The 27966-nt window shown below is 37.9% G+C and overlaps 1 protein-coding gene across 6 annotated transcripts; it reads right to left on the reverse strand.

The window, feature by feature from the left end:
• Positions 1-296: 296 nt before the first annotated feature.
• On the reverse strand, positions 297-27965 carry acacb (acetyl-CoA carboxylase beta). Of its 6 annotated transcripts, none has more exons than XM_079814902.1 (55): positions 27689-27965; positions 26734-26873; positions 25806-26352; positions 22148-22280; positions 21896-22034; positions 21606-21715; positions 21447-21528; positions 21267-21365; positions 21074-21183; positions 20868-20978; positions 20538-20747; positions 19675-19845; positions 19310-19471; positions 18034-18197; positions 17769-17919; positions 17512-17615; positions 17335-17416; positions 17097-17242; positions 16855-17005; positions 16562-16696; positions 16065-16211; positions 15797-15985; positions 15437-15537; positions 15229-15317; positions 14927-15051; positions 14624-14737; positions 14226-14339; positions 14037-14126; positions 13834-13952; positions 12581-12604; positions 11937-12080; positions 11754-11853; positions 11485-11595; positions 11353-11409; positions 11223-11264; positions 10933-11148; positions 10030-10188; positions 9748-9951; positions 7782-7937; positions 7564-7686; positions 6401-6670; positions 6185-6282; positions 5975-6095; positions 5714-5824; positions 5422-5565; positions 4735-4855; positions 4513-4609; positions 4318-4414; positions 4063-4198; positions 3461-3638; positions 3099-3211; positions 2846-3000; positions 2511-2681; positions 2090-2226; positions 297-1333 (listed from the first exon to the last, which is right to left on the reverse strand). In XM_079814902.1, the coding sequence occupies exons 3-55, from the start codon at positions 26195-26197 to the stop codon at positions 1207-1209; spliced, it is 7152 nt and encodes a 2383-aa protein (XP_079671028.1). In that variant the 5' UTR covers positions 26198-26352; positions 26734-26873; positions 27689-27965; the 3' UTR covers positions 297-1206. The 6 variants fall into 6 exon arrangements, with proteins under 6 accessions (XP_079671028.1, XP_079671029.1, XP_079671030.1 ...); XM_079814903.1 differs by having other exon boundaries at positions 27804-27962; XM_079814904.1 differs by lacking the exon at positions 12581-12604.
• Position 27966: the final 1 nt, after the last annotated feature.

Genomic DNA, 27966 nt, shown 5'->3' on the forward strand with positions numbered 1-27966 from the left:
CTTTTCATTTAAGTGATATATTGCTGATATTGATATATTGATAATTGATATATATCTAGATGATATATATAGATCCCATGTATATTTATAAGATTAAGATACATATTCATTGAAAAAATGACCACAACACCAAGATGAAAACATACATTATTTAATTCATAATTATGAATTTCATTGAAAAACATCCTGATATACAGTCAACAAAGACCGTCAGGGACTAGATGAGAGTTTAGGCTCTAGTCTTCCTCTGACTTGTACGTTTTGCAAAGCACACAAAACCGCTTGAAGGCAACCAATCTGATCAAGAAGACTTCTTTAATCAGAACTATCTGTTGAGCACGGTACAGCACAAGTAGGTACACATATTTATCCATTTATATAACCAGCACATATGACGTAATTAATATGAACAGTTTGCAGTCAAGTGAAAAACTATACAAACAACCAAAATTCAAGCCGTTAAAACATAAAATGGCAGTGATATTGATAATGCTTTATAATAACTTTCATCAATGTTATGACATAACACTTGGCAGATTAGATAATGTACATTCAATATGAATCAGAATTCAATGACATTTGTTACAATTTGAATGTACATTAACAATTAAGCATTACAGTATATACTGTACTGTATGTTATTAGAAATAAAAGTTATTATGAAGAATTACCCTGGTATTTACACAGTGATTCTATTTACGTATAATACTGTTACTTTACTAGATTTACTCCATTTGTTCAACGTAATAATTGTTGCATATATTCCTGAGGAAGTGCCATACAGCGTGAATGTGCGCTCCGAGCATTGGCGATTGCCTAAAATAATCGAATATTCAGTCTTTTCCACTTATTGTACATTCATATGTCGATTATACCCACAAAATTGACACAAAGGCACAAACGTGAATATATAAATACTATATACTGGTTTCCCTCTCTTGAGAGGGAGTTTAAAGTAATACTCTGGTGCCAAAGTGAGAAATGTTCCTCCTAACGTGAGCAATGTGAGTCGCACACAAACAGTAACTGAATAAGTGGACTGTGAGATTATCTGGACATTTTCAATTGTGCGTTTTAAGTTTACCGACTAATGCGTTGATCTAAAATAGTTTTAAAGTTCTTAAGCATTATTGTTTGATTCTACTACTGATTCTCAAAAGACAGGTTTTCTCTATGTGTAGATTCATTTAAATGGCATGTATGTGATCAGCTGGCGGTGGAGTTGTCCATGGTGGCCAGCAGGTGGCAGACTTTGGCTCGCTGTGAGGGAGTGATGTTCTGCGCCATGTGGATGATGCAGTCCATAGTCACCTCTGGGTTGGCTTGGACTAAGCTAAACACATAGTGCAGGAAAAGTCATTGAGAAAATCGCTTTACGGGTATTTCAGTCTCCAGTTTTGACAAAAGTAAACAACAACTGACTGATTTCCGCTTAGTTGGTCATTGTGTTAGTGGTAAATATGACGTGGAGTTCAACTGTTACTTTACAACAGTTGGCACCGGTTTGCTATATTTAGGAATCGTATCAGATTTGAGAAATGGAAAACCCAGAATGATTTTACCGTTCAAAAGTCATTTTTAGGTTTTTAATTAATACTTTTATTTTGCACATCTGCAGCAACATTAAATTGATCAAAAGTAACAATAAGGACTTTGACAAAAAAAAATTTTTTTAATTAAATGCTCTTTTTTTGCAACATTTTATTTAAAGAATCCTGAAAAAAAGTACCATAATATAATAAAAATATTATGAAGCACATAATAAAAAAAATGTATTCAACATTGAAAATAACTTTTCTTGATCACCAAATCAGCATATTAGAACGATTTCTGAAGGATCATGTGACACTGAAGAGTAGTGATGCTGAAAATTCAGCTTTGCATCACAGATATAAATAACATTTTAAAATATATTAAAATAGAGAACATGCAATAATAGTTCACAATATTACTGTTTTCACTGTATTTTTGATCAAGTAAATGCAGCCTTCTTTCAAAGCGCTAGTACCGACTTCAACTTTTCAACGGTAGTGTATGATAATACATCAAAAAATGCAATTGAATGCCTATCGAAGCGAGGGAAAATTACCTGCGGATGTGTTTGAGAGCGTAGTCCCTCTTTAAGCATTTGATGTTCTCTCTGATGACGGAACGTGTTCCATCCTGCTGTGACAGATGGTTTTCCAGCCACTCTACCACCACTTTGTTATTGTCCCATAGATATGCCTAAAAGATCCCAATATCAAACAATTACCTCACATGTGTTTTTAAATATTTCTATGTTATTTTAATTTCAGTTTTAGTCATTTTTGTACTTCAACTTATTTTATTTCCAGGCAATATTACTAGTTTATTTTATTTTAATATGTATATATTCTTTTCTTTACTATTTTAATGACCAAAATCAATTTACAGATTATTTTTAAATAGTTTTATTTAACAATAACAACACTGCAGTCCACTTCTTGGCAAGTTAAAAATGATTAGAATCATACATAAAGTTTCCTTACTTTTACAGCCCCCTCTGTCTCCACAAACCAGCGGCGCAACATGGACTGTATGTGTCCATTGCTCAGGTCTTGGTTGGCCTGCACAATCTCCCCCTTCACCACCTCCTCCAACAGCAGACGCCGCAGACGCCAGTAAAAGAAAGACCTAGCGTTTTTCCAATCCAGGATGTCCTAAAAATATTTGGTTCGGTTATTGTCAAAAATCAGAATGACCACTGGTACATTTCTTGCATGTGTCTTTGATCCACAGCTATGGGAAAACAATCTCTTCATGAAAGGCTGTACAGGGACATGGAGCCTTAAGTGCCTAATATTTGTTTTTCTTATGTTTATACCGTGATGACACCCTTTTCCTGCATCCTTCCAGGAGTGTCATGAAGGTCCACAAACTGCACTGCCACCTGGTGGTAGATGGGAAGAAGGAACTCCTCTCTAGACTTCAGTTTGGCCTCAAAGTCTTTACGATCCTGGCTTGATAACTCCTTTTTGCCTATGGAGCACAAAAGTAAACCATGTGTGTCACAGGAAGTAGAAATTCCCTGAGCCATTGAAAAGCCATTTGTGTTTAAGTCTGATTAATAGCGGTACCTAGCTGCTCAGTCAGTTGAGAATATACAGAATCAGTCCTTTTCATGGTCTTTAGCAGGTCTTTCTTTCTAAACTTTATCTCCACAGTGCCTTCGGGTTCCAGAACACCCCCTCTGGAGAGAAGACAGGAATCAAATAAGATCAGTGGGCAGAAAACTTAGAGAAGATTTAGGGCCAGATTTAGGGCAGCCTGATGCAGCTGCGTCTTTGTTCTTTAACGTGTGCATTGTCAGTAGATCACATCATGCGCAGAACTTTCCACTCCCATCTGCGCTTTTTTAGAATTACGCTCATGCTAATTTGCCCCCATTGGTAAATCTGGCCCTTAGAGTGGTGAAGAGAAGCTGTATCGAAATGCTCACCTGCTCTCTCGATCTGCATAGAGCTCCATGTGTTGAAGGTTTATAGTGGGGTCAATAACGACCCATGATCCTCCTCTGAGCTCAGCATGAGGAGGGATGTAGACCAGTACAGGCTGGCTGAACTCCCGCAGGGCATCCACGATGTAAGAACCAAACTTAAGCACCTGGTCATACATATCTGACATACAGAGCAATCAAGTTAAAAGAAAACACCTTAAAATACAGTTCAAACATTTTTTTTTATTTTTAAGTCTCTTATGCTCACAAAGGATGCATTTATTTGATCAAACATACAGTAAAAATGGTCATATTGTGATATATTATTACAATTCACATGATCCTTCAGAAATCATTCTAATATGCTGATTTGGTGCTCAAGAAATATTTCTCATTATCGATGTTGAAAGCAGTTGAAAACGTGACATTTATTTTCAGGATTCTTTGATGAATGGAACATTTTAAAAGAAAAGCATTTGTTTGTTTTAGTAACAATGTAAAAATCTAATTAAGCCATCCTCGCTGTATTATTTGCTTCAAAAACTCAACCTTTTGAACAGTCATGTAAACTCCACTAAAATATGAAAACCAGCTACAGTATATACCTTTCATGCCTCCAGAGAAGCCTCTCCAGTTGGCAAACACCATTAGTGGAAGTTTCTCCCTGTTGAAATCCTCAATAGCCTGAGCAGTTTTATATGCAGAATCTGGGAACCACACTTGACCGGCCTGCTGAATGATCTGAGGCAGAAAAGACACATTATGTCAATACTGATAACAAGAAACGGACATACTAACAGCAAACACAAAGAGTGCTTAGCAAAAGCCACAGTCAGGGCCTAAAACATCAGGACTCTTACCTTGGCCTCTGAGTCTAAGTTGGCTGGATCTGCCGGAATGGCAACCTCAACCGTGCGGGTCTCCACGGCAATGACCCCAAGAGGAATCCCACCAAGCCTGTATGACATTCACAGTCTCACTCAGCTCCGAATATTCACTCAGTTAAATCAAATGTTTGTTTGTTTGACATCCTCACTTAATGTTCTGGTTCTTACCTGGCTCGGCCCACCACCACTGTCTGTGCCCAGGTAGCCATCACCTCCATAAAAGTACCTTGGTCAAAGAATCCACTCTGCCATGCTCCCTTCACAGCTATCAACACGAATTCAAAGAAAGAAAGGCTGAGTTTGAAGTATCGACATTATCTCCCACGCAGACAGGTCCACAGTATGTGTTGAAATGTATGCAACAGATTGTGTGGAAAATTTGATTCTTACTAGGATGGGGTCGTCCACAAAGCAACCAACGAGGGTCGTAGGGGGCTTTTGTGGGAACAAAATTGATCTCTCTGTCTACTGGATCAGTGGGAGGCAGTATAGGGACCGGGCTCTGATTGCTCTAAATTATAACAGCAAACACCAGGCTTGATGTTAATAAATCTAAAACATACATGCTATGACACAGTCAATACAAAATATATTCTCTGCCATTTTGTCATTTTGACTAATCAAACCCAAAATACTTATAGCCTATCAAGATCATGACTGGGTAATTTTTCACTATAAATAAAAAAATAAAATACAAAATTGGTTAATTAAAAGTGTCACAAATAAGCATTTTACTGCGTTTACAAAAGTGAATGTCTTTACTTTTGATCAATTCTTTTGCTGGATAAAAGTATTTGACTTTTAAACGCTAGTGTATATCATGGTAAGTTTTGTGCCATTTATGCTGATTTAATAAATAAAAAAACTGGCACAGTGACATTCAATACTTTTCTAAATTTAGAATAATGATAAAAATCACAAACTTTAATTCGATTTTCAGCTAAAATAAAACAATACAGTAATGAGAACTTGGAGAATAAATGCCTGACTGTAATGAAAAAATGTCAACTAACTTTCATTTGCTTATAATTGTGAATTATAATTTACATATAATGGACATGTTTAAGAACAGTCTACCTTTGGCATGTAAGATAGCCACTGTAGTATAGTGAGCACCCCTTCAAAGTCATCTGGCACAATGGTGTGCGTCACTCCATTGTTGTGCATGATCTGAACGCCTCCCAGCTGGTTATTGGAGGTGTAGACTTCACGACCCAGCACCTACAAAGAAATGCATTTAGAATGAAAGAATTGAAGACTTAAAAATCACTGAAGTGACTTTATCTATCCTAAAGAATAAAGGAAACATAGTCCACATAAATATGACATTGTACAGGGTAATGTGTGACTGCAGATGTGAAATCCACACCTTGTTTAGTGCCCCAGCCCCAGTCAGGATGATATGGGAGTTTTCCACTTGAATTACTCTTTGTCCTAGACGTACCAGATACGCACCAATTCCTATGGCACGACATGTGACCTAGAGGAACAACGGACACTCTTAAATGGTTACTAGCTGACCAAACCATTGATTCAAAACCATATATTGCATATACAATAAGCATTGGTGTTTCATTTCTGGCATACAGTAAAATGTCTGATGATATTATGGGTAGATGTTAGGTCGCACCATGCTGATGGTGATGACTTCCTTATAAGCCTGGGAAGTTTCTCCAGCTATGGTGCCTGAACCCCTCAGATTCTCCACTCCAAGACCATCTTCCTTCCCTATGATGTCTGTGATGATGTACCTAAGACATTATTTGAACACTTAAGAGCCGAGGAGAGAGGTTTTTTTTGGTATAGGTCTTTCTGTGCATGCTAAAACCAGTAAGCTTACCTGGACTCGCCTCCTTCCTCTACATGGTGACAGTGGACAGAATTAGAGGAACTGATGCGGGTGTAGTCCTGAGGCGTCAGATACAGGTACTTAAAACCCTGCATGAGGACAAAACAGAATAATTTTGCTTGAAAACATTTGTAAAATGAAAACCCAAGAGTCATTCAGTGCAGTGGTTTGATTTTACATCGTAACTCTTTAGACGCATTCGGTCACCTTATAAGGGTCATCAGGGTCGTTCCAAGCCACCTGAAACATGTGGCGGATCTCCTCCGCCAGGCCGATACGAGCTCCACTGTTGGCTGAGATGTAGATGCGTGGAATCCCCTCCTCTCTGGCTAGCTCAGATGCCCGTAAAAAGAGCTGATCCTCCTGGGGCCCAAAAGAGCCAATCATATAGGTAATATCATTACAGATCACAATGATATCTCGGCCGTCTGGGTACTCAGGAGTCTTCATCTTCATCCGGAAAGCCACCATGCCGACCTAGAAAAAGAGGACAAACAAACGACTGGTCCATTTACTTTGTTGATTTAAATTAATACATTCATTTATTTACATCTTTTAACAATTTTTTCTTTACAAGCCAAATTATGGAAATGTTCCCTAGGTCTGACTGATGAACAGTATTCCTCATTAGTCCATTGAGAAATATTACTGTGCAAGTCCAGTCACATTTATTTATATACCGCTTTATACAATACAGATGGTTTCAAAGCAGCTTCATAGTAATAAACAAGAAAATAACAGTATTAATGTTGTCAAGTTCCTTAATTATGAAAGAAATACAATTTCAGCTGTAAAGCAGCTCTAAAAAGACGATGCCATTATTCAGCTCAATTTAGTTCAATAACAATATCAAAGCTATGAAGCAAACTCGATTTGACTATAAAGCAGCTCTACAGAAAAAATGTCATTATTATCATTAATCATCAGTTCAGTGTTGATTCAGTTTAGTTTAATAAAAGTGCAAAGTGTAACAAATTATGAAACAAGCTTAATTCAGCTTAAATCAAGGCAATTGACATTATTCAGCTCAATTTAGTTTAAGTATTGTACTAATCCAATAGTGTCGGTGCAGTCAAATCGATAATGTTACAGAATATTAAGTGTCTTTTAAACCCCAACTGAACAAGCCAAATGAGATACTGACAAGGAACCAAACTTTCATCAGGAAAAAAATCCTTAGGAAAAACAAGGCTCAGTTGGGGGGCGTCAGTTCTCCTCTGGCTAAATGAACGAACACAGTGTGATTTATGATACCAGGCTACATCACAAGTCAAACTATGTTCACCTTCTGCTTGAGGATTGCGATAGCAGTGTACACACTGCCTAAGAGAAAATTCCTTAAGGAATATGGTAAGAATTCATTGATGCACCTCATTGTCTCCTGGTAGTCTGTTCATTTGCACAAGACTCCCCTGAGAATCCAGGACCAGTTCATTACACATCAACACGTCTTTAGGGTAGCTGTCTCCTGGTCCCCAAAGCTTAAACAAAGCCTGACAACAGAAAAAAATGAATAATGAGCGAACGTCAACAGCCCAACAACACATCCCATAAACAATCACAGTGAGAATTGGTTTCATAACCGCACCTGTCTGAACATCTCAGGGAAGTCATAGACGTATGTGGTGCCAAGGCTCTGAGCCTGGAATCGTTTAGCCTGCAGCAAATCTTTTGTGACATATGGTGTGTTGATTAGCATTCCGTGCAGTGGACCTTGCTTGTCTCCATACGACAGGAACATTATCTGCAGAACATGAATACATGTAAGCACTGTGGCACAGTAAAACACTTTGTTTTGTGTGCATGAAATAATAGTAATAAGACAACAGCGTAGGCATCTTGCTTGGATGACATCAAGCTCAAAACCCTCTCTTCTAGCTGTGAACACTAGGTACCCAGCCCCAGATTTATCTATCTATCTCTCCATCTATATTTTATTTTAATTCCCCCCTCAAACAACTGTTTTTTCCCCTCAAGAACCAGGGTTCCCACTGTTTGGAAAAACCTGGATATATGTGTGGACATAAGTGTCACAACAAGCGGATTTCCCCATTCATGTTCAAATAACATATTTCAGCAATAAAGTCTGAAAACAATGGTATCAACATTTTTTGCTCATATTACACAAATAAAAAAAAAATTAAAATTTAAAAAAGCTAATTTTTAGGATGGTCCAGTCAGTATTGAATCCGTTTAAGTTGACAAGAGAAAATGCAGATGTACTTTAGAACACAGATAAATAGAGATGAAAGCACATGCATGGATTTGAATTAGCCATTTTTTTTGTGTAAACCGCCTTATAACTAGACTCATGATGACCCTGTGTTGTGGTTTTATCAGTCCTGCACTCTTCAAATAAACAGTTTTGATGTTGGCGAGAGGAAAATGGCCAGCTGAAAAAACAATACAAAGTACAAAGCATATTGATAAACAGATATATTAAGAAGCTGCAGTTGTGTCTGAGCTGATTCTCCTCTGAACTCTTGACCTTGTGCTGTGAAACATTTTGTACATATGTAGTGACACTTATCACTTACACTTATCATCATATTCTTATTATTAATATTTATTATAAAAAAAATGAAAACAGTTGCGCTGCTTAATATTTATGTGGAAACAGTGATACATTTATCTTTTCAAGATTCTTTGATGAATAGAAACTTCATAAGAACAGCATTTATTTGAAGTCGAAATCTTTTGTAACATTATACATTACCATTCATTTTGATCTGTTTAATCCTTGCTGAATAAAACTATTTATTTCTTAAACAAACAAACAAAAACTTACTGACCCCAAACATTTGGATGGTAGTGTTAACATAACACAATGGGCCCTATTCCAACGATCCGAGCGCATGGTCCAAATCCAATATTGCTAGTTTGACAACGGAAAAAAACGGTCGGCACGCCAGGCACATGGTCCAAAAGGGTTGTACCTTGTCTCAATGAGTCACGGGTGTGTTTTGGGCGTAATGTGCAATAAACCAATCAGAGTCTCATCTCCCATTCCCTTTAAAAGCCAGTTTTGCTTGCACCATGGCGAATTCGCCATTTACATTGCGGAATTTGTGAGCGGAAAGACTGAACGCTTCTCCATAGAGGAATTTTTTTTTTTTATAAACAAAAATGTTTGTGTGCTGCTGCGCATCCCTGTGTGTGTAATAAGCAGAGTGTACGCACGTTGCACGCTCCCTTTAAAGAACACCAAAAATATAGTGCTATTGACTTCAGACCAGGTTTTTTTTGGTCAAAAGCGCAGTCGTTTTCAGTTGCATCAAAATAGCAACACGCCTGGACACCTCATTTTAAGATCAGCACGCCCATGGGCGTGGGTGATGGGTGCACATGCATTTGCTATTTAAACAACGTGGTGCTGGACATGAAAATGATAACTGCGTCAGGCTGAAAGTAGCAAAAAACACTTGCGTCGTGCCTGGCATTGCATTGCATTGCATATGATAGAGCCCTTTGTGTTATGCAAATGTGTAATTTGGTGTAATCATAATCCTAACAATGCCACTTTAATTAGGAACTACAGTGAATGTGGGCTGCACCTGTCCAGTGGCAAGGTCAGTGACCTCCTTGTATAGGCTGATGTCCAGATAGTAGCCAGACTCGTTGGTGAGGAAGAGGCGTATGGGAATGACATCTCCGGTAGTGGTAAAGCGAATGTTGATCTTCAGCTCAGCCTGGAGAACACGCAACTTCCACAGACGACTACCGTACCGCATCACCATGGAACGGACAGACTCCTCTATCTGTAGGAAAAGAAGAAAGAATGTAGCTTTGCAAAACAGACCAGGAGCAATGGCACTGGCTATGTTTTTGAATCTAACCTTTGAAGGGTCCATAATAACAGTGGGTACAAAATTGAGGAAGATGTGATTGCAGTCAGTACGAATGGGTGTGTTACTGAAGGCCACCACCTCCAGCTCATCCATCGCCTCCAGCAACAGCCGCTCTCCCTCATTCTGCAAGTACTCAAATGAGGCCTCCTACAGAAAGAGTGAACAAATTTAATCAAATAATCTTTAAATCAAACTCAGACCATATATAAAAAATAGCCATCAACAACCTACACTGGCATATCATATTTTCATTTTTTTTTTTATTATATTGAAATAAGAACTTTGTATTTCTAGTTTTAAATTTAAGAGCTAAGCATTAGTATTGACATTTTAACTTCTAGTGTCACTTTCTATTGCCAGTTTGAAAGTTTTAGACATAATGCACATCGATATATACCCTACTGTTCAAAGGTTTGAGGACAGTAGGATTTGTATTAAAGAAATGAATTATTTTACACATTAACTTGATCAAACGTGACAATACAGACATTAACATTGTAATAAACTTTTACAAACATTCTATTCATAAAAGAATCCTGAAATATAAAATGCTAAAAAAAATTAAGCAGCACAACTGATAAAACAAGGTGCTAGCAACTTCAAGGTTGTGGGTTTGATACTCAGGGAACAGACTAATAAACATACAGATAACATGTATAAATTGAACTGACAACTGTCAGCAACTTTGGTAAAACATAAACAAATATAAATATTTAGACCAGATTCAAATTCTGTGTTTTAAACGCAGTCATAGAAAGTAAATTAAATAAAACCTTGCCTTTCTCTTGCCTGACTCTACTAAATGTCTGCAAAAGTCCTCCTCAAATGTATTACATATAGCTTATTTCCTATTAAAATAGGTCACAAGATTCCATACTGTCTATTGGTTACCTTTGTAATGAGGTCAGAATGGCGAATGATGGCTCTGATAAAGAAGCGATAATCTGTGACTTCTGCCCCCTGTTCCACGCGAGCAGCACCCAAGTACATTTGCATCCTGTGATGGGCACAGGGAACGGCCGTCAGATCAAAGTTACGCATACGATTCAGCTCAAGCTGGAAGGCTAGAGCAGGCTCCAGGTTACGGTAGATTCTGTCTTCATGGAACTAGAGAGAAAGAGGAATGTGTTACTCTATAATGTACATTTTTAAGTAATCAGGTCAACAGATGCATCACTCACTTCATCTCTGGCCCTGAATGTGAAGTACTTTGGGAACTCCCGCTGAGGGGGAAGAAAGGCATGTACAATTTCAATCTCTTTTGATTGACGATATACATTTAGTCAATGTCAATTGTATATGAGCATTCACCTTTTGTGCAACTAAAAATGTCACTCTTCTGATCCCATATTCATAGAGCAGAGCTTTCTGAAATGAACACAAAGAGTCAAGTCACTGACCAGCACGCACAGCTAAAAGGTCAACAATCTTTAAAATACTTACTTTAGAGTAAGCAAAGGCAGTGAAAGCTGTGACTAAAGCATCATCATCATCTTCAGTGTCTGCTTGTTTGATAGACACATTTATGATGTGTATGGGGTTTTCCTTCATGTTCTGAAACAGTGACATAAAAAGTTAACCAAAAATTATGGTAAAAAGAATGCAAGTCGCACAGGTTTGGAACAACATGGGAGTAAGTAAATGATGACAGTTTATTTTATTTAAAAAAAAAATGGGGGGGGGGGGTATTCTTGTTTTCTCCTAACTCTCACCTTGCAGCTCTCCCCATCACAGAAGGTGGAACAGCCGTCAGAAAACAGAGAGCTCTCACATTGCGGATCCGCAAAGCGAAAGATCACTTCATCAAAACACCTACAATACAATCAAATCACAGATCAGATTGAATCTCCCATTTAATCCAACTCTCTATTTGTAAGCACAAAATGTAAAGGCACCTTTTGAAGTGGTCAAAACTATGAAAGGCAACCATGGCTCCCATCCTCTGACATGGGGGCGACAGCGCCCCTTCCAAGAAGAGCTCACTGCCTTGACGACGCATTGTTTGAAACTCTCCGGAATCATTCACAGGATGAGACAATCTGAGAGGGAGAGAAGATGGTGTGTGTGCGTGTGTGTGTGTGTGAGTGAATGAGTGAGAGTGTAAACAGGCAAATCATGATAATTAAGGGTGCCAATTATGGGCAAAAGCATAAACTACTGGCACTGCTTCAGTTTCAATGCAAAATACTCTGTTATCTTCCTCTATTTTCTCAGTTTGAGTGAAATTGGATTATGTGGCTCATCTAAATTAAAACGGCAGGTATCAGGAATGAATTGGTAAACACAGTCCACATTTTCAGACTGGTGTTTATTGGAAGCACATTTAAGGCCAACTTAGGCTTGTAGAATTACCCAACAAATTGACAAATCATGTGAGAGCCATTAAATCTGGATAAAACAATTAAAAAGAACGGTCCCTTTGAGGCCAAATTTCTTCAAGTCACTAAATATTGTAGATGCATCCAGCATGCATTTCTGCAGACATAAACGTTAATGCACATACAAGGCTGACTGGTTGCAGGGAGGAGCTGTACTCTACCTGTTCAAAGTAGGACTGCTCCCTCTGAAATGAGAGCAGGTGAGTGTTAGTATGGGATCCTCATCCTCGAACTTGGGATCTCTTTTTATCATGATTATGTTAAAAAACAATCTTAGTAGAAATAGAAATATGTTTCAATAGAAAAAAGGATCGATAAACCGTTATTTATCATTAGAGTGAAATCTCTATGAAAACAGATTAGCAACCAAAGTAACAGTAAGGGAATCACTTTGCATTCAATGACAAAACACTTAAAGCTATTCATATACAGAAACCGCAGTTAATGTGATTCAGTGTGATTGACCAATATGCTTTGACTAACATAACTAGATATATTTAACATATAGATATATTTTTCAAAATATTCTGAATATTCTATAAATTTTTGAAGCTTTAATATTTTAAAACGACACGGAAAGGTCTTTACAACCCATTTTACTTCCATAATATGACATTTATGATTTTTATATTTTGATATATACACTTCATAATATACTATATTACTTTTGTCTTTTTACCAATCATTAATAACGAGACCAATAATGTTTAGTAAGAAAGTAAACAGGGTCAATTTTGACTTCATGTCGTATATATTTCAGTAAATTAATTCAGTGCCTATTTTAAATAAGGCTTTTAATTGAAAAATTGCTAATCTAATCACTTATGTACCTTTTTCTTTCAAAGCATGTTGATCGATCTTAAACCACCCCAGTGTGAAAATTGTGTGAAATCAGATTGCCCCAGTGCTGTGCTCAATACCATCTCCCAGTATAGCTTATTAAAAAGAACCCGAACCAGGCCCAAAGGTAGGAAGTTAGGAGTGTAAGATGGGATCTGTTGCTGTGCACTCTGTTAAATATTACTTCATTAGGGAGATGTTAATAAATATAGAGCGTATTACGTGGGGTTAGGCATGGACTGGCTCACTGAGGAGTAAGGCTCTCTTTCAGAGGAAAGAAAACAATGTCAAAATAAGAAAATAAATGTTACAAGGTATCTAAGGGGAAAATATCAAGGCTGGGAAATATAGGGTGATTGTATATACAGGTCAAATTGTGTTGTTTTCTATTACATAAACAGTATAGTCTGTAAAGCACCACAGCAATGAACTACCATTCATAAAGGTCATACCAAAAGCTTCTATATTTGAAAAAAGTTGGCCACAAGACTCCCATTGATTTTGAAGTCATGGGAGAAACATAATTGTAAGCCCTATTCTTTATATAAAGATCTACATGTGATTGCTGCAATACCTGTTTGGATGGGATGATGGTAACATGAACTGAAAGTCTACTGCACATGTTCCATCTGGCAGCTGATGATGCTGAAGGCTGTTTAGCTCGTAAGCAATATATCCCCTCCGTACGTATACCTGAGAAATTCCAGAAAAGTACATGGAAAGTCCTGACTACATACCACTAAACATTTCGGGAGAAAAAAGACAAGCTTTACTGACCTCTAAGGCAGCCATACAAACCACACGGTTGTTGTGGTAGAAGAAACTGGGCAAGACGTCGAAGATGGAGGTCTCAGACAGGATGAGTTTCTACAGATGCAGGATTTTTGAATGGTTATGCCTTTGTTAGAACATCAAAAATATAAAAGTGTTAAAGTGGTAATGATAAAATAATCACTGCTGCTTTACCTTGAGGTTCTCGGGACAGAACTGATGACCATACATATCAATAGCTGATAAAAAGATGGATTCCACCTGGTTATGTCTGAGTTCATATGAGGGCAAATGAGAGGCGATCAACACCTGAAGATAGATATAGAGTTGTTATGGCTAGTGTATTGCTTACCTCATACTGTGCCGTATATACTGTATGCTGTTGAAAAACGCTGTGCAATTTGATATTTTTGTGAAATTTGATTTTTTGAAGGATTCTTTGTAACATTATAAATATTTTTACTGTCACTTTTGATCAATCGGATGCATCTTTGCTGTATAAAACTATTCATTTCCTTAGTAAAAACTTTACTGACCGCAAACTTTTAAACAGTTGAGGTCAAAGATTATGACCACTGAAGTTCAATGCATACCTGTCTGGCCCGAAGTGCCACTTTAGAGTTTTCCATTTTACTGAGTTGTGTAAGCTCATCAAGAATGACCATGAGCTCATCAGCAAGCATCGGGTCCCGGCCACACAGCTGGTCCTAAAAAAAAAGTTTTTTTTAAAAAATTAAATGAGAACACAATGTGTCCATTACTGAATTGAGTTGTTACTCCTTAGATGAGGCACTTATACACCCTGTTCTGTTTATAATGATTGGGGGAATCAGCTGGCAATGCCACATCTTAATAAAATAAAAAAGCACTGTTAAGTAGTTCAGAAAGGATCTTACTATGAGCATGGTGACTAGGATGTTCTTCTTGGAGACCTGAGCATGGGAGAAGATGCACTCCAGTACTGGAGTCATGTCAGGTTTATACCGCTCTCTGAGATTGATGACACATTTGTCATAGTGAGCTGAAGAGGAAAGTGAGATAATTATACATTTCTTATTAAAATGTACTATATTGTTTGTGCACTTCCTTTTGCCATTATTTTTCCTGATTTATTCTTAAAAAGAAAGGTAAAACTTGTGTAATCATTTTCTTTTTGCTCCGCTGTGATGGTATTACCAAGGTTACAGTTTGCATTTACCTTGCTGAAATTGCATCTCCACCTGAAGGTACCGTCTCAACAGATCCAGCACAACTGATTTCATATAGCCTCTAACTCCACTACGGTATCTAAAAATTATTAAAAAACAGGTGCATATTGATATTTTCTAGTTAACAGAACAGTCTTTGGTTATCTTAAGATAACAGCAAAGGTAGGCTCTATTAATGAGTCATCAGGCATTTCTCACCTCTGCACAAGTTGCACAATGCTTTGAGTGTTCATGAAGAAAACCTCTCGGTCTGCTTTCCTCTGAAGCGTAGCAGCATGGCTGTCAAGTATATTTGCTATCTGGAAAATTGTTGATTGAAAACTGAATGTTGACCCCAGAACTGTCATTTATTACAATATCCTTACAAAGTAAATATATAAAGTAATATAATTTGGTACCTTTTATCACTAAATTATAATCATTATTAGTGACGATGGTCAATGACAATATATTTGAAGGGTTCAAGAGCAGACTTTTACACTTGACTATAATGTAATACTGTCTAAAGATAGGAGCACAATCTATGTTTCAGATAAGCATATTTATTTAATCACTCACCCTTTGGCTGGGGAACTGACAGAGCACAGAGGTAATGTTACTGGCGTACTGTGCCATGACCTTTCGAATGGCTTTCTCCACAGTAACTGGTAAACGCCCTGCCACGCTGGTCATAATCTCCTGCAGTTCAAGAAGAGGTAGAGACGGATCCCGAAGTGTCTTCATCAGCGTGTCGACCCACTTCTTCAGCTGTAAAGACATATGAATAGTTAGGAGACTAGTCTGCACACGGTTTTCATGCTGCTTTGAGTCTGATCACTGTTCTCACTTTTGGACTGAAGTATGGCTCCGGCAGACAGTATCCATTCATAATCTTCACCAGGTTCTCCAGGACATTGTGGAACACCTGATGAAGCCTCTCCCCTACAATGGGTAATGGCTCCTGGGATGGTAATGCCTCTGTGTTCGGCTTTACCTGAGGGAGGAGATCAGGAATTAAAACTTCTCATTGCATATGGGAGTGAGTTTAAAAGTAACACTAGTAAAGAAGCAAAAACTGCGGCCCCAAAAACATGCATGAATTATATTCATAAAAGCATTAATGTCACTGCATTAGATATCAAACCAATTGGCATCTGCAACCAATTCATTCTACAGCAATCATATATGTAAATTTTTAAGTGGTCGTCAAACTACCCAATACATCTTTGGGCCAACCAACCTAATGGGACAACTATCATATTTTCAATATTTGCCCAAGATGAACAAAACAGTAAGTGGGTTTCATCATGTGCTTCATCATATGAGAAACAAAAGATAAATCACCGGATGAATACAGCTGGGGTCATCCAGGTCCATTCGCGCCACTATACAGCCGGGCTCTAATACAGTTCCTGATCTTTTCAAAAAGTGAATGAAACCGGAATGCTGGACATGCAGGGTCATCACCATCTTCATAACCTGTAAAAATGAGACAAACGCAAAGAAGCACTCTAATAAGTCAGTTAAAACTGTCCCCTGCATTCATCTCTGTCAGTCCCACATAAGGTCATATACAGTATGATAAAGTGCATTTTGTAGGCTACCTAGAAATGTAAAATACTTTGCCTCATCTTTACCTCAATTTCAGCATAAGGCTGGGAGGCCAAAACATGAGAACCATCATCGACCACATACTGCAACAGCTTTCCAGCAGAGGGCGACCTGAGTACCGTAGGGTCTCGCTCCTTCTCAAACACACACGTTTTGTTACCCACTGTGATGCGATAGCTATATATCATATGACAAAGACCAAATAAATGTCAGTGGGTACATAACAAGTACACTGTATTTTACTGCACAAAACCTCTGCTTCTCTAACCTGTCAATCTCCTCCTTCATGTAGGTTGTGTAGCTGCTGCCACCATAGGAAAGTAGTAGACCACCATCACTGAGTCTATGGACATCAACTTCAATATCTGAATCATTCATTATGATAACATACGTGGTGGGAGATTGGCGTGCCACCTGTACCCCAAACACAAGCACACACATTCACATCTGTTAATCCTAAATCAAAAGATGATCAAATGTATTTAATAAAGTGTGTTATATGTTACCTTCAGGCAGTATTTAACTCCATCATAAATCAGATCAGCATTGAATATGTTGACCAAACTAGCAGCAGGCAACACCTGGCCCCTAAAACACCAAGAAATGCATTAAAACACAGAATTAAAACAGTATAGTGGTATCTTTAGGCTTTAGATGCTGGAGTGCCAGAGCAGTGGAGATACCTCTCCAGTGAATGCAGGAAGTCAGACATGCTCTTTCTGAAACTTGCATCAGCAACATGTAGAGCACCGCATACCACACCTAAAATGGTGTCTGGTCTCTCCGCCTAAGAAAACATACAATGAAGCTACATAAAACAAATGTCACTTTACCTTAAATGGCTTCAAAGTTAATTTTACATTGGCCGAAAGTAGAACCAAGTTCCTAGAGACACTTTGTCTTGATCTGGGACAGTTCTCTTCCCAAGTTTGGGTCCTACCTGCACTTTTTCTGCAATAAGGTGGTCCAGCCAGCCAGTATCAATCTCATTGTTTCTGAAACTCTCCGTCTCCAGTAGTTTAATTAGGTACTCCACTGTGGTCCTGAAATCTCCTCTGATTGACAGCTCCTTCATGGCTACCACCATGTTCCTGCAGCCCACAGAAACAAAAACTTCATTCATTCACCATAAAAAGAGAGCTCTGTCAAAAAAAATGTCTAAAGAGCAAAAATAAATAAATGACTGCTGATCTCAATGGACTCACGAGATGGCCTCTTCTCGGTTCTCGCCCCAGGAGAAACAATGTCCAAACTGAGAGTCTGCAAACTCATGTAAACCTCCGGTTGCTCCAACACTGAAGTAGCCCCACACGTTCTTACTGCTGCGGAAGTTTAGCTCCTGTACTGTGCCTGAACTTGGTTTAAAACCCTTAAGACAAATAAATAAATAAATAAATAAATTAAATAATCAAGAAATAAACTGCTAAAGTAGCCTTCACAAACTCTAAAAGGTGTTTTTTTTTATCTAAGAAGATAATTAAGTAACTAAAATTACACTAATGAATGAATACAGGCAAGAAGTTAGTAAATGTTGTCATTATTAGACAATTTTAGAAAAGATACTCATGATTATGCATATACAATAATGTTTAAAAGTTTGGGATTGGTAATATTTAACACTTTTGAAAGAAAGTCTCTTAAAGGGATAGTTCCCCCAAAAATGATTTTTGTTTTGTTTATCTGCTTAACCCCAGGGCATCCAAGATATAGGTGAATTTATTTCTTCAGTAGAACACAAATGAAGATTTTTAACTCCAACCGTTGCAGTCTGTCAGTCGTATAATGCATGTGAATGGTAACAAAATCTATGAGAGTAAAAAAAAAACATGCGCAGACATGCAAATCCAAATTAAACCCTGCGGCTCGTGACGACACATTGATGTCTTAAGACATGAAATGATCGGTTTGTGCGAGAAACCGAACAGTACTTATATCATTTTTTACCTCAAATACACCACTATGTCCAACAGCCTTGAACGCACTCTCACTTACAGTGAGTGAGGTCTGTACACAATCTGGCTTGATCATGTACAGACCTCCCTCACCGGAAGTGAGATCGTTTTGTGTCTTAAGACATCAATGTGTCGTTACGAGCCGCAGGGTTTAATTTGGATTTGTCTGTGCATGTTTTTTTTTTTACTCTTCATTTGTGTTCTACTGAAGAAGTCACCTATATCTTGGATGCCCTGGGGGTAAGCAGATAAACATCAAATTTTCATTATATAGTGAATAGTGAAACGTTTTTTTTTTTCCCCGGATTCTTTGATGAATAGAAAGTACAGCATTAATATACATCATAAATATCTTTATACTGTTATTTATGATAAATTTAATGTATCCTTGCTGAATATATATATTATTTTTTAATCTTCACCCCAAACTTTTAAACAACACGGTACAGAATAAGCAACAAATTTAAGCTATTGTGTAAAGACTTGTTGAATCAACATTTTGTAACATAAAACTGAACTAATTGCTCACTTCGTCTGGGTTCTCGCTTGTGATTCGTGCAGCTATGACATGTCCCCGTGGACAGGGAATGCATTCTGGAGATTCAAAGTTAATAGGTGTGTCTCCCCACGGAGCTTCACCAAACAGCACACGGATATCCTTAATTCTGTAAAGAGGGATCCCCATCGCTATCTACAGAGAGAGGGTACCAAAAGATTATGATCAGCAACAACAAAATCTGAAAGATACTAGAGAAATATAATTTTTTTCCCCTGCTACTTTGCAGCGAGAACCTCAAGACTTCATTAAACAAACAACAGCACTATTGGAGGGGTCACTATATCATACACACTTCTGAGTTCTGTTACCTCCTGACAACTGTACTTTGTACTTACCTGTAGCTGTGCAGCAGGAAGGTTGACGTCAGCAATCATCTCCGTGCAGGGGTGTTCCACCTGTAGCCGTGGATTCAGCTCCAGGAAGTGAAAACTTCCATCCTCGGAAAACAGATACTCTACTGTACCAGCACTCACGTAGCCCACCATTTTAGCCAGACGCACTGCATACTGACACGCAGAGCAGAAAATTAATTGTGCATATCAATATGAACACTACTATGGTACAGTTCCCAAAACCAAAATATTTTGCGATTATTCATTAATCTTAAGCACACAAATATAATGACCTGTTATTAATACTGGAGTGCACAAGAATGTAAAAGGACTAGAGCATTTTAGTACAAATTGTTCTGATGTTTGTATCTTGTATATTTATTGTTCTCTGTATTTCCCACTGGCATTTTCTTTATCAGACACGCATGCAGGACATTTCAATACCAGTTTTGTTTGGCATGTGATGAATAAACTTTTAATACACTTAAAACCTTATCTTAATATGGATACATAATTCATTTTTGTCATATAGCAAACACTTTCAGTACACTTATTAAAGAATCAGGGGCCAGAAGTTAAAACTTTGCCTAGCTGTGGTGTAAAAGGGCACAACGTTACAACTTAAGGGTTACTAAATATCGTTCACTGCGTTGCATTAAACTTAATTTAAATGTAACTCTACGTCAGTCATTAGAACTTACGACCTACTAGCTACATTGTGTTATAAGAACAAATAGTGCAACCAAATTAGTTATAAAGTTAGTTACAAACTAGCCTCTAGCGTGATACATTACAAGCCCTTAGTCTTAGCCACGAAACCCCAAAAGCAACATGGCCAAGAAATATTTCACAGATTTTTGCCTCACCCGCTCCATTTGTTCAAAAGTGGTGGAGGAGGCAATGGTAGCAGGAGCTTCTTCAATGATCTTCTGGTGGCGGCGCTGGATGGAACAGTCTCTGCCGAACAGAGAGATGGCATTACCATACTGGTCGGCCAGGATCTGCACCTCCAGGTGATGCGCATGCTCGGCTAGTTGCATGATGAAAATGGGTGAACCTGGCACTTCAGTCTGCACCTGTAGCAAAGAACAAACAACGGAGACACCATGCAATGAATACAACTACACTGAAACAGGCATATTTTATTTTGATAGGACACACTTCATTATTTTAAGTAATAATACAGCAGTGTGCACCTGTCTGAAAAAGCTGGGAAAGTCTTCGGAACTGTCAACTTTTCGGATACCTTTCCCTCCGCCTCCCTCTGATGCTTTGATTACCACAGGGTAACCAATGTGTTCTGCACTCTAACCACAAGAAAACATACAATTAGCAGGATGTAGGAAGTCAAACTGTAACACAAATGTTAAATTCTGTAACAGATTCTGTAGCGAAAACGCACCGCTAGTCCATCGTCCACATCTTTAACACAACCCTGCACATAAAGTTCGGGAGGAACACTGATCACGCGACCATGTCTCTGTTCTTCTTCTGCCCACTCAACCCTCAGACCTGATAAAAGACAAATAAGGAGAGATAAAGACAACACAAAGAGAGCTCTAGCAACAGGTCATGATGTGCACCGGATCTCTAACCTGTTCCACTCCATGGCAATGTGGGAATGTCTGCGCTCTGAGCTACGATGGAAGATGCCACCTTATCTCCTAACGCCCACATGGCTTTACTAGAAGGCCCTGAAAAAGACAACCGTATCAACATCCTTTGTCATTTAACTAGCAAGGCTAAGCTGGCTGAACAGGTATGTGAAAGTATACCTAGGAAACATATCCCTGATTTATGGAGAAGCTCTGGTAGTTTGGGGTTCTCAGAAGCATGGCCCCATCCAGCCCAAACGGCCTTAAAAGACAAAAAAAACCATCATCAGTAATGATGAAAAATACACATCTGATACCAAGATATTGGTGAGGCCGTACCTGCACTGGAATCCTTTTGGCAATATCCACGATCATCTCAACATTGGCATAGTTGTTGTTATTTGGGCCCCCAGGGACAGGCACATAGTGATCAGCCATTTTAATGTATTCTGGAGATACACGCAATTAACTTTAGACATATTTTTTTTCAATAAATCCCAATAGAAAATAAATGCCCAGTAACAATGATTTATAAAATAAATAAATCATAAAATAAAATGTTAGATAATGTAAAATAATTTGTGACAAAAGTGTAGAAAGGTTGAACTTTGATTTTCTTTTCTGCAAACCTGCATTGGCTTTCAAGTCTTCAGGTGTGACCATCACCACAAAGCGAATGGTTCTCTCATTTCGGAACATTTCATAGGACCAGCGGCGAATTGATCGCATGCATTTAACTGCAGCAATGCCATTATTAGCAATCAGCACCTAATGAGAGAGATAATTCCATGAGCATACATTTACATATTAAATTAAATCCTTTTTTTTTTACAGTTTTTTGAAAAGAAATAAAACAACATACACAAACACATGTCTCTGACCTTGTCTATAACGCGGTTTCCTCCAAAGCGAGTGACAAACTCAGCTGGGGATGCAACGGTGAAATCTCTATGCACGTCCATCTTCCTGTGTTCTTTGCCTTTTTTCAGCAGATGGGGACCTGACATGCTAGGCCTACAGACAAAACAAATATAATTATAGTTATCTGAACATGTACAATAAATCTAAAGAAAAAACATGGTTAAGGCTCCAATAGCTAATAATGTTTACATAAATGTGTAAGTACGTGCATAGCTTACTGAAATGGAAACATTTTACATAAGACTCAGCGAGAAACATCAACAAGTACCATTGAAGCCAATACAAGCATACTAAATGATAAAACTTTACAAAAACAAACATACGAAGTAAGAATCCATCAAATCAGCATGACTTCTCAAAGTCAACTTGATCAAGTCCATGTAAACAGTTCTCTGCTGATCTGGCCTCTGTACTCTCCACCTCTGTCAAAGAGTGCTATAATATAAATGCTCACACAAGCAAATCAGCCTATCACAGCTTAATGTGCTATCATAAAGGCGACAGACAGTACTGACTGACCCTGAACTAACCCCTGAACATAAAACTACAGCTAACTTCACACTTCAAGTCAAAGACTCACGTTTTTTATACAAAAGCGAATGTAATGCAATCAATTTACTGTAAAAGGTGGACTGAAGAAGAACAAATGACGCATGCAGCTTAAAATACTATCTTTACCATACGCCAAGGTGACAAATTAATCTAAGCAAATAATTGCTGATCACCTGCAGGATCACACTTCATTTCTTTTTTTGCAGTCATCAGTGGAAACAACACTCTGTTATGCTGACTATTGTTTTTTTAGATTTGTGTCACTCAAAAAAGCCACTCTTTATAAGATACATGTTACCTTATGCAGCATTTAGAGAGACATCAATATTACCATTCTGACCAATATCAATAAAACAATAATTATATTCACGTTGGCCTATACATATTAAAATTCTATTCTATTTTGTCCAAAATTAAACACAAAAACCTAAAATCAATTATTATCATTTTAAATTCTAAAAGTGAATTTAGGCATCACAAATATATAATGTATATTATGAAAACTGGATATTAATTTGCATTTATTAAATGATTACTGTTTAACTTTTAGATGATCTTTCCTGTCATTTAACATTTAATGTAAAAACAGGGATATGAGCATCCACAATTAAACATCCAATACTGACATATACCAGTCTCTAATATTGGCAGATAATCAGTATGGTACCGACATATTGTGCGTCCCGACTCCCTAGCATCTTTTTAGATTTTAAATGGTTTATAATTGATACAGTCTTCACAAGTGAAAAAAAACCAAAAACGTATTTATTGAAAACTACAAGACCTATTTTTTGTAATTGCCTCATTATGTGTAGAGTATTGGGTCAATGACATGACGTGCTTATTTTTGTGTATTATTTCCTTTTAAAACAATTTGATAAATTCATGACATATATCACTTAATTCTATAAAACCTATTTTGTTTGAATTCATTTTTAGTACATTTAAATAATTCATATTTTATGTTTTGTAATCTAAAACCCCCAAAATGTCAGGTGGTGCAACTGTTTGAACAAATAAACAGACTACGAAAACGATTGGTGTCCTAATAAAAAACTAAATACTATGGCATCATTTTAGGTTTGAAACCATTCATATAAACATATTTTATAAATATCAGTAGTTTTAAAGTTGTTGAGGTAAAGAAAAAAAACTTTTGTCCAGCAATTTGTATATTCTTAAATGTCAGGATGGCACAACTGCAAATATGGCTTTTTTATTATGAAGTGACAAGGTAATAACAGTAAACATGATAACGCATCATCCGGAGGACCTCAACTGATCCTTGTGGCAGAGTGAAAAGGTTTGTAGATCTCGCTCAAATACTTGTAAAAACTGCTAATTTCAAGTATGGGTTGGTCAAGATTGATATATCAAGATTGGTACACTTTCCATGTCATGTTGTACAACTACAGTATATATACACACATACAACTATTTGGTTGTACCGCCTGCCATAAAAACAGTCAAAAATATATTTAAACACTGAAATGTTATTTAACAACTTAAACTTGTTTAAACACATGACTAAAAAATATGCATTACATCAGTTTTGAAAAGATTTTAAAAAGCTTTATTTGTCAATGACCCACAAAAAAAAATCTGAAGAGTTACTATCCTTTTCTTGACAATTATGCTACGTTCTGAGACTTCATGTTTTCAATTATCCAGTGTCATGAACTCAGAGAGAAAAATGCTAACATCATTGGTTGGTTACATTACGTAACACTTCATGCACAGCTCGAATAGTCTTGAACAGTGTTGTGCTACACTGCTAGGAACAACAACAGAAACTACACCCCTTTCTATACTTCCAGCATGCTACCCTTGCCAAGAACATACTGTCCACTTAGAAAAGGGAGGTTCTAGAGAACAAAGTGCATGTTTGGTCTGGTACCAACCTCTTGAGGCACTGAAACCAGTTGAGTGTTTGCCCTCCTTCTCCGTCCATGGCGAAGTATCGGGTGATAATGCAGGAGATGAAAAACAACAGCTAACACGTTTTATGTTCCCTCCCTTTTCCTCTTTCCTTCTCATGTTCCCTCCCCCATGCCAATGAAGACCTCCATTCACCACCACTTGTTTAAGAAAAACATTCCATAAACCTAGCGTGGATTGTCATTGCTTTTATTCTTTTCTCTAGAAAATGAACTACAAGAGAGTAAAACTTCTTGCCAAATCTCAGTTAAACAACAACTTTCTGAACGTTATAACCTACAATCTGTGCAAACATTCTGTGCAACAGCACACTGCTATAAATTACATGAACATACTTGACAAATGTCAACAACAGAAAGATCTTACCTTTTGGCCTTTGAAGTTTCACTTCCATGGCAAGAAAAACTAAATGCGTATGTCCTGCTCTAGATTATCAACCTTTATCCATTGGTTCTGTGTAAGTCCAGCCAATTGAGCCTATGTCAAGTAGGTGACTTTCTGAAGAGGAGAACAACTTCTCTCGACACGAATAGCACACAAATAGCCGGAGACTACATCAAAACATCTCAGCCCTAAATATATGTCTGGAACTCTGGAAACAATCTGGAATGTTTTTTACACTGAAACGTAATGAGAATGACTGTGAAAGTAAACATCGGGAGCATTGCTTCCATTAATAGTTCTGAAATGTGCGGCATGTCACTTTAACAGGTGACAAGCATGAGAAAGTCACGTGATCACAGAGTGTGCTGAGAATGACCATATGGCTGTACTTCAGGCCATAACTCTGTCCTGTTTGACATTGGACTCTTTCATGTGGTGCATAGTGTCCCCTACCGATATTAAGAGCACATCTTAGGACTAGAGAGCAAAGTTAACTATTTAAATACTGAAAACTGAAGCCCAAAGGGGAAAATCTGTACTAGTCTTTTTGCATTAAATTCATACTGCATTCAAGATCTGATTTTAACAAAATTCATAAACCTGTTCTGTACAGCCAATTTTTTCTTTCATTGCACATCTTCAAAAACGAAATGTCATGTCAACAGCACATCTGCAGCTTGAAACCTAATCAGACCGGTCATGTACACACTTAAACAAGAAAAAAAGATCTCTAAGGATGCTCACCTTAAACCGGTTGACCGAACCAGGGGTGACAGAGCTTCTGATGGCATGGTAGGTACTGTGTCAGACGTCTCTGTGCTTCCGGGCTGAAGTTTGGTGGCCTGGTCCATAACCAAAGGCTCATCATCAGAGGAATTATCCTCCGAAGCTCCTAGAATAAACTTCAGTCTCTCTTTAGCCTGAACTCCGGCACCAAATCTGGGTCTATCGGATTTAAACCTTTCCATGGTAAAAGTATTGGAAACAGATTCCTCTGTGACTTCTAACCGGTCAGTGAGATCACTGGTAGTTGATGCAGGAATTTGCTTATTTCCTGTTGAGGTGCTTGCTGATTTAGGGACAATTGGAGGAGACTGTTCCCTTGAACTGTCTGTGGTGGGTGTTTGTGATGGCATCTCTCTTAACCCGTGGACCTCGATGATGCATTCAAATGGACGATAAGAGCAAGAGCTGACAGCCCGTTATAGTGGTTGAATATAAATTTTGACCCTACTTGTAGGATGCGATGATAGTCCCTTTTATTTTTGTCTTGAGTTTTGTAAGTGTTTAACTGTAAACAAAGAAATACAACAATTAGGTTAACAAAAGTATGCACAACACTAGATGGCATCAGTGTGCAATAATATGATGCAACCAAAACGCTGTGAAATGTGAATCTGCTTTACTTGTATGATATCAAATGCTTATTTAAATTAAAATTAAGTCAAATAAAAATGATCATCAATTTTATACACTGCCTATACACACACAATCAGGAATGTAAACAGACACGCAAGAATTAAAAAAAGAAATGTAGCCATTTGCAAAGCTTACAGTACATAATTAACATTTTCAGTAAGACATCATCAACCAGTTAGGAAATAAAAGTTTTAGATAAAGCATTTAAGTTTTAGAAAACTGTTAGGATTTTCGAGAAAAGTCTTGCTCAAACCTTTGAAGCAGACTGTCAGTGTCCGGGCCTTCTCTGGTATTGGAATGCGTACACATAGTACTCAATGCTCTTCTCCTTACAACTGCCCAACAGACAGCCACCACTGCCATTTAACAGAGTGGACCTGGTGTGTGTGGGATCTAGGGGAAAGTTCAGCCATGATGGTAAGAAATGAGGGGGAGGGAATGGTAGTTCTCACAAACAACATGAATAGAATACAGCAGCAACAACATCAAAGGTCAACGCGTGCGATTTATTACCGACTATGTCACACTGATCTCAGGTACGGGGGCACATTGGGCACAACAAAATTAAACACAACGTGAACCTGAATTCAAAGACACAAGCTACTGCTTTAGAGGCTAGGCAAACCAATAAAACTTACAAATATTCAAACACAGTCAGTGTTTCTGCAAGAACTATTTTAATACATGTACTTTTTAATAGGCTTTCGTCTCAAAACAGCTATGACGACTGACACAGTGTGCTGTCACTGACTGTCATATTGGCGAAGATATTCCTATGGCGAAGCTCTTATAAATATGAATCAGGTCAAGCTGTTGTTGCATCTTTCCTGAGGCTTGGCCTGGCTTATTAATATTAATTCAAAAATGTTACGTTGTGTAGGCCGACTGGGCGAATATCACGTACCCTGTTTAATATTCATTACTCATAGGATTCATCATTTCGAGTCCGTCTCTGCAGGGCAATGTGACGCTTCCTTAACTATCGGAATTATCGTAAATTCTAGTTTCTTAGGTATAAAATTGGACACGAACGCTATCTCAAGTCAAAATTTGAATGCGATGAGCTCGTAATAACGACTTCAAAAGTGGGAAGTAGGACATTTCCGATAGCACGGGAAGGCAACAACATGGTTCAAAGTGGGAGGAGGGACTTTTATCTGACAAAACAAAGCTTACATAATAATGTAGGTAAAACAATACAGCTTTACCTGCAAACGAGTCTGCACGAAGTGTTGTCACATTGTTCCAACAAAATACTGTAGCGTTATTTGTCAACACACGCACGTGATGTTTTTGCAGACTTCACCATGTTCCTGTACTCACATTGTTCACTGGCTCCTACCTCCTCAACATCAAAACACTTATAGTCGAATGCGCCGTTTGCGTTACTACTACATGTTTGTTTTTCCATACGTTATGCAGCTACGGTTGTTTGCCAGTTTGTTTTGACGCTCTTCGTTCGTCCATGTTGCTGCGTGCGTCGTCA

Source organism: Gobio gobio (genome assembly GCF_949357685.1).
Source record: "Gobio gobio genome assembly, chromosome: 4".
Lineage (NCBI taxonomy): Eukaryota > Metazoa > Chordata > Actinopteri > Cypriniformes > Gobionidae > Gobio > Gobio gobio.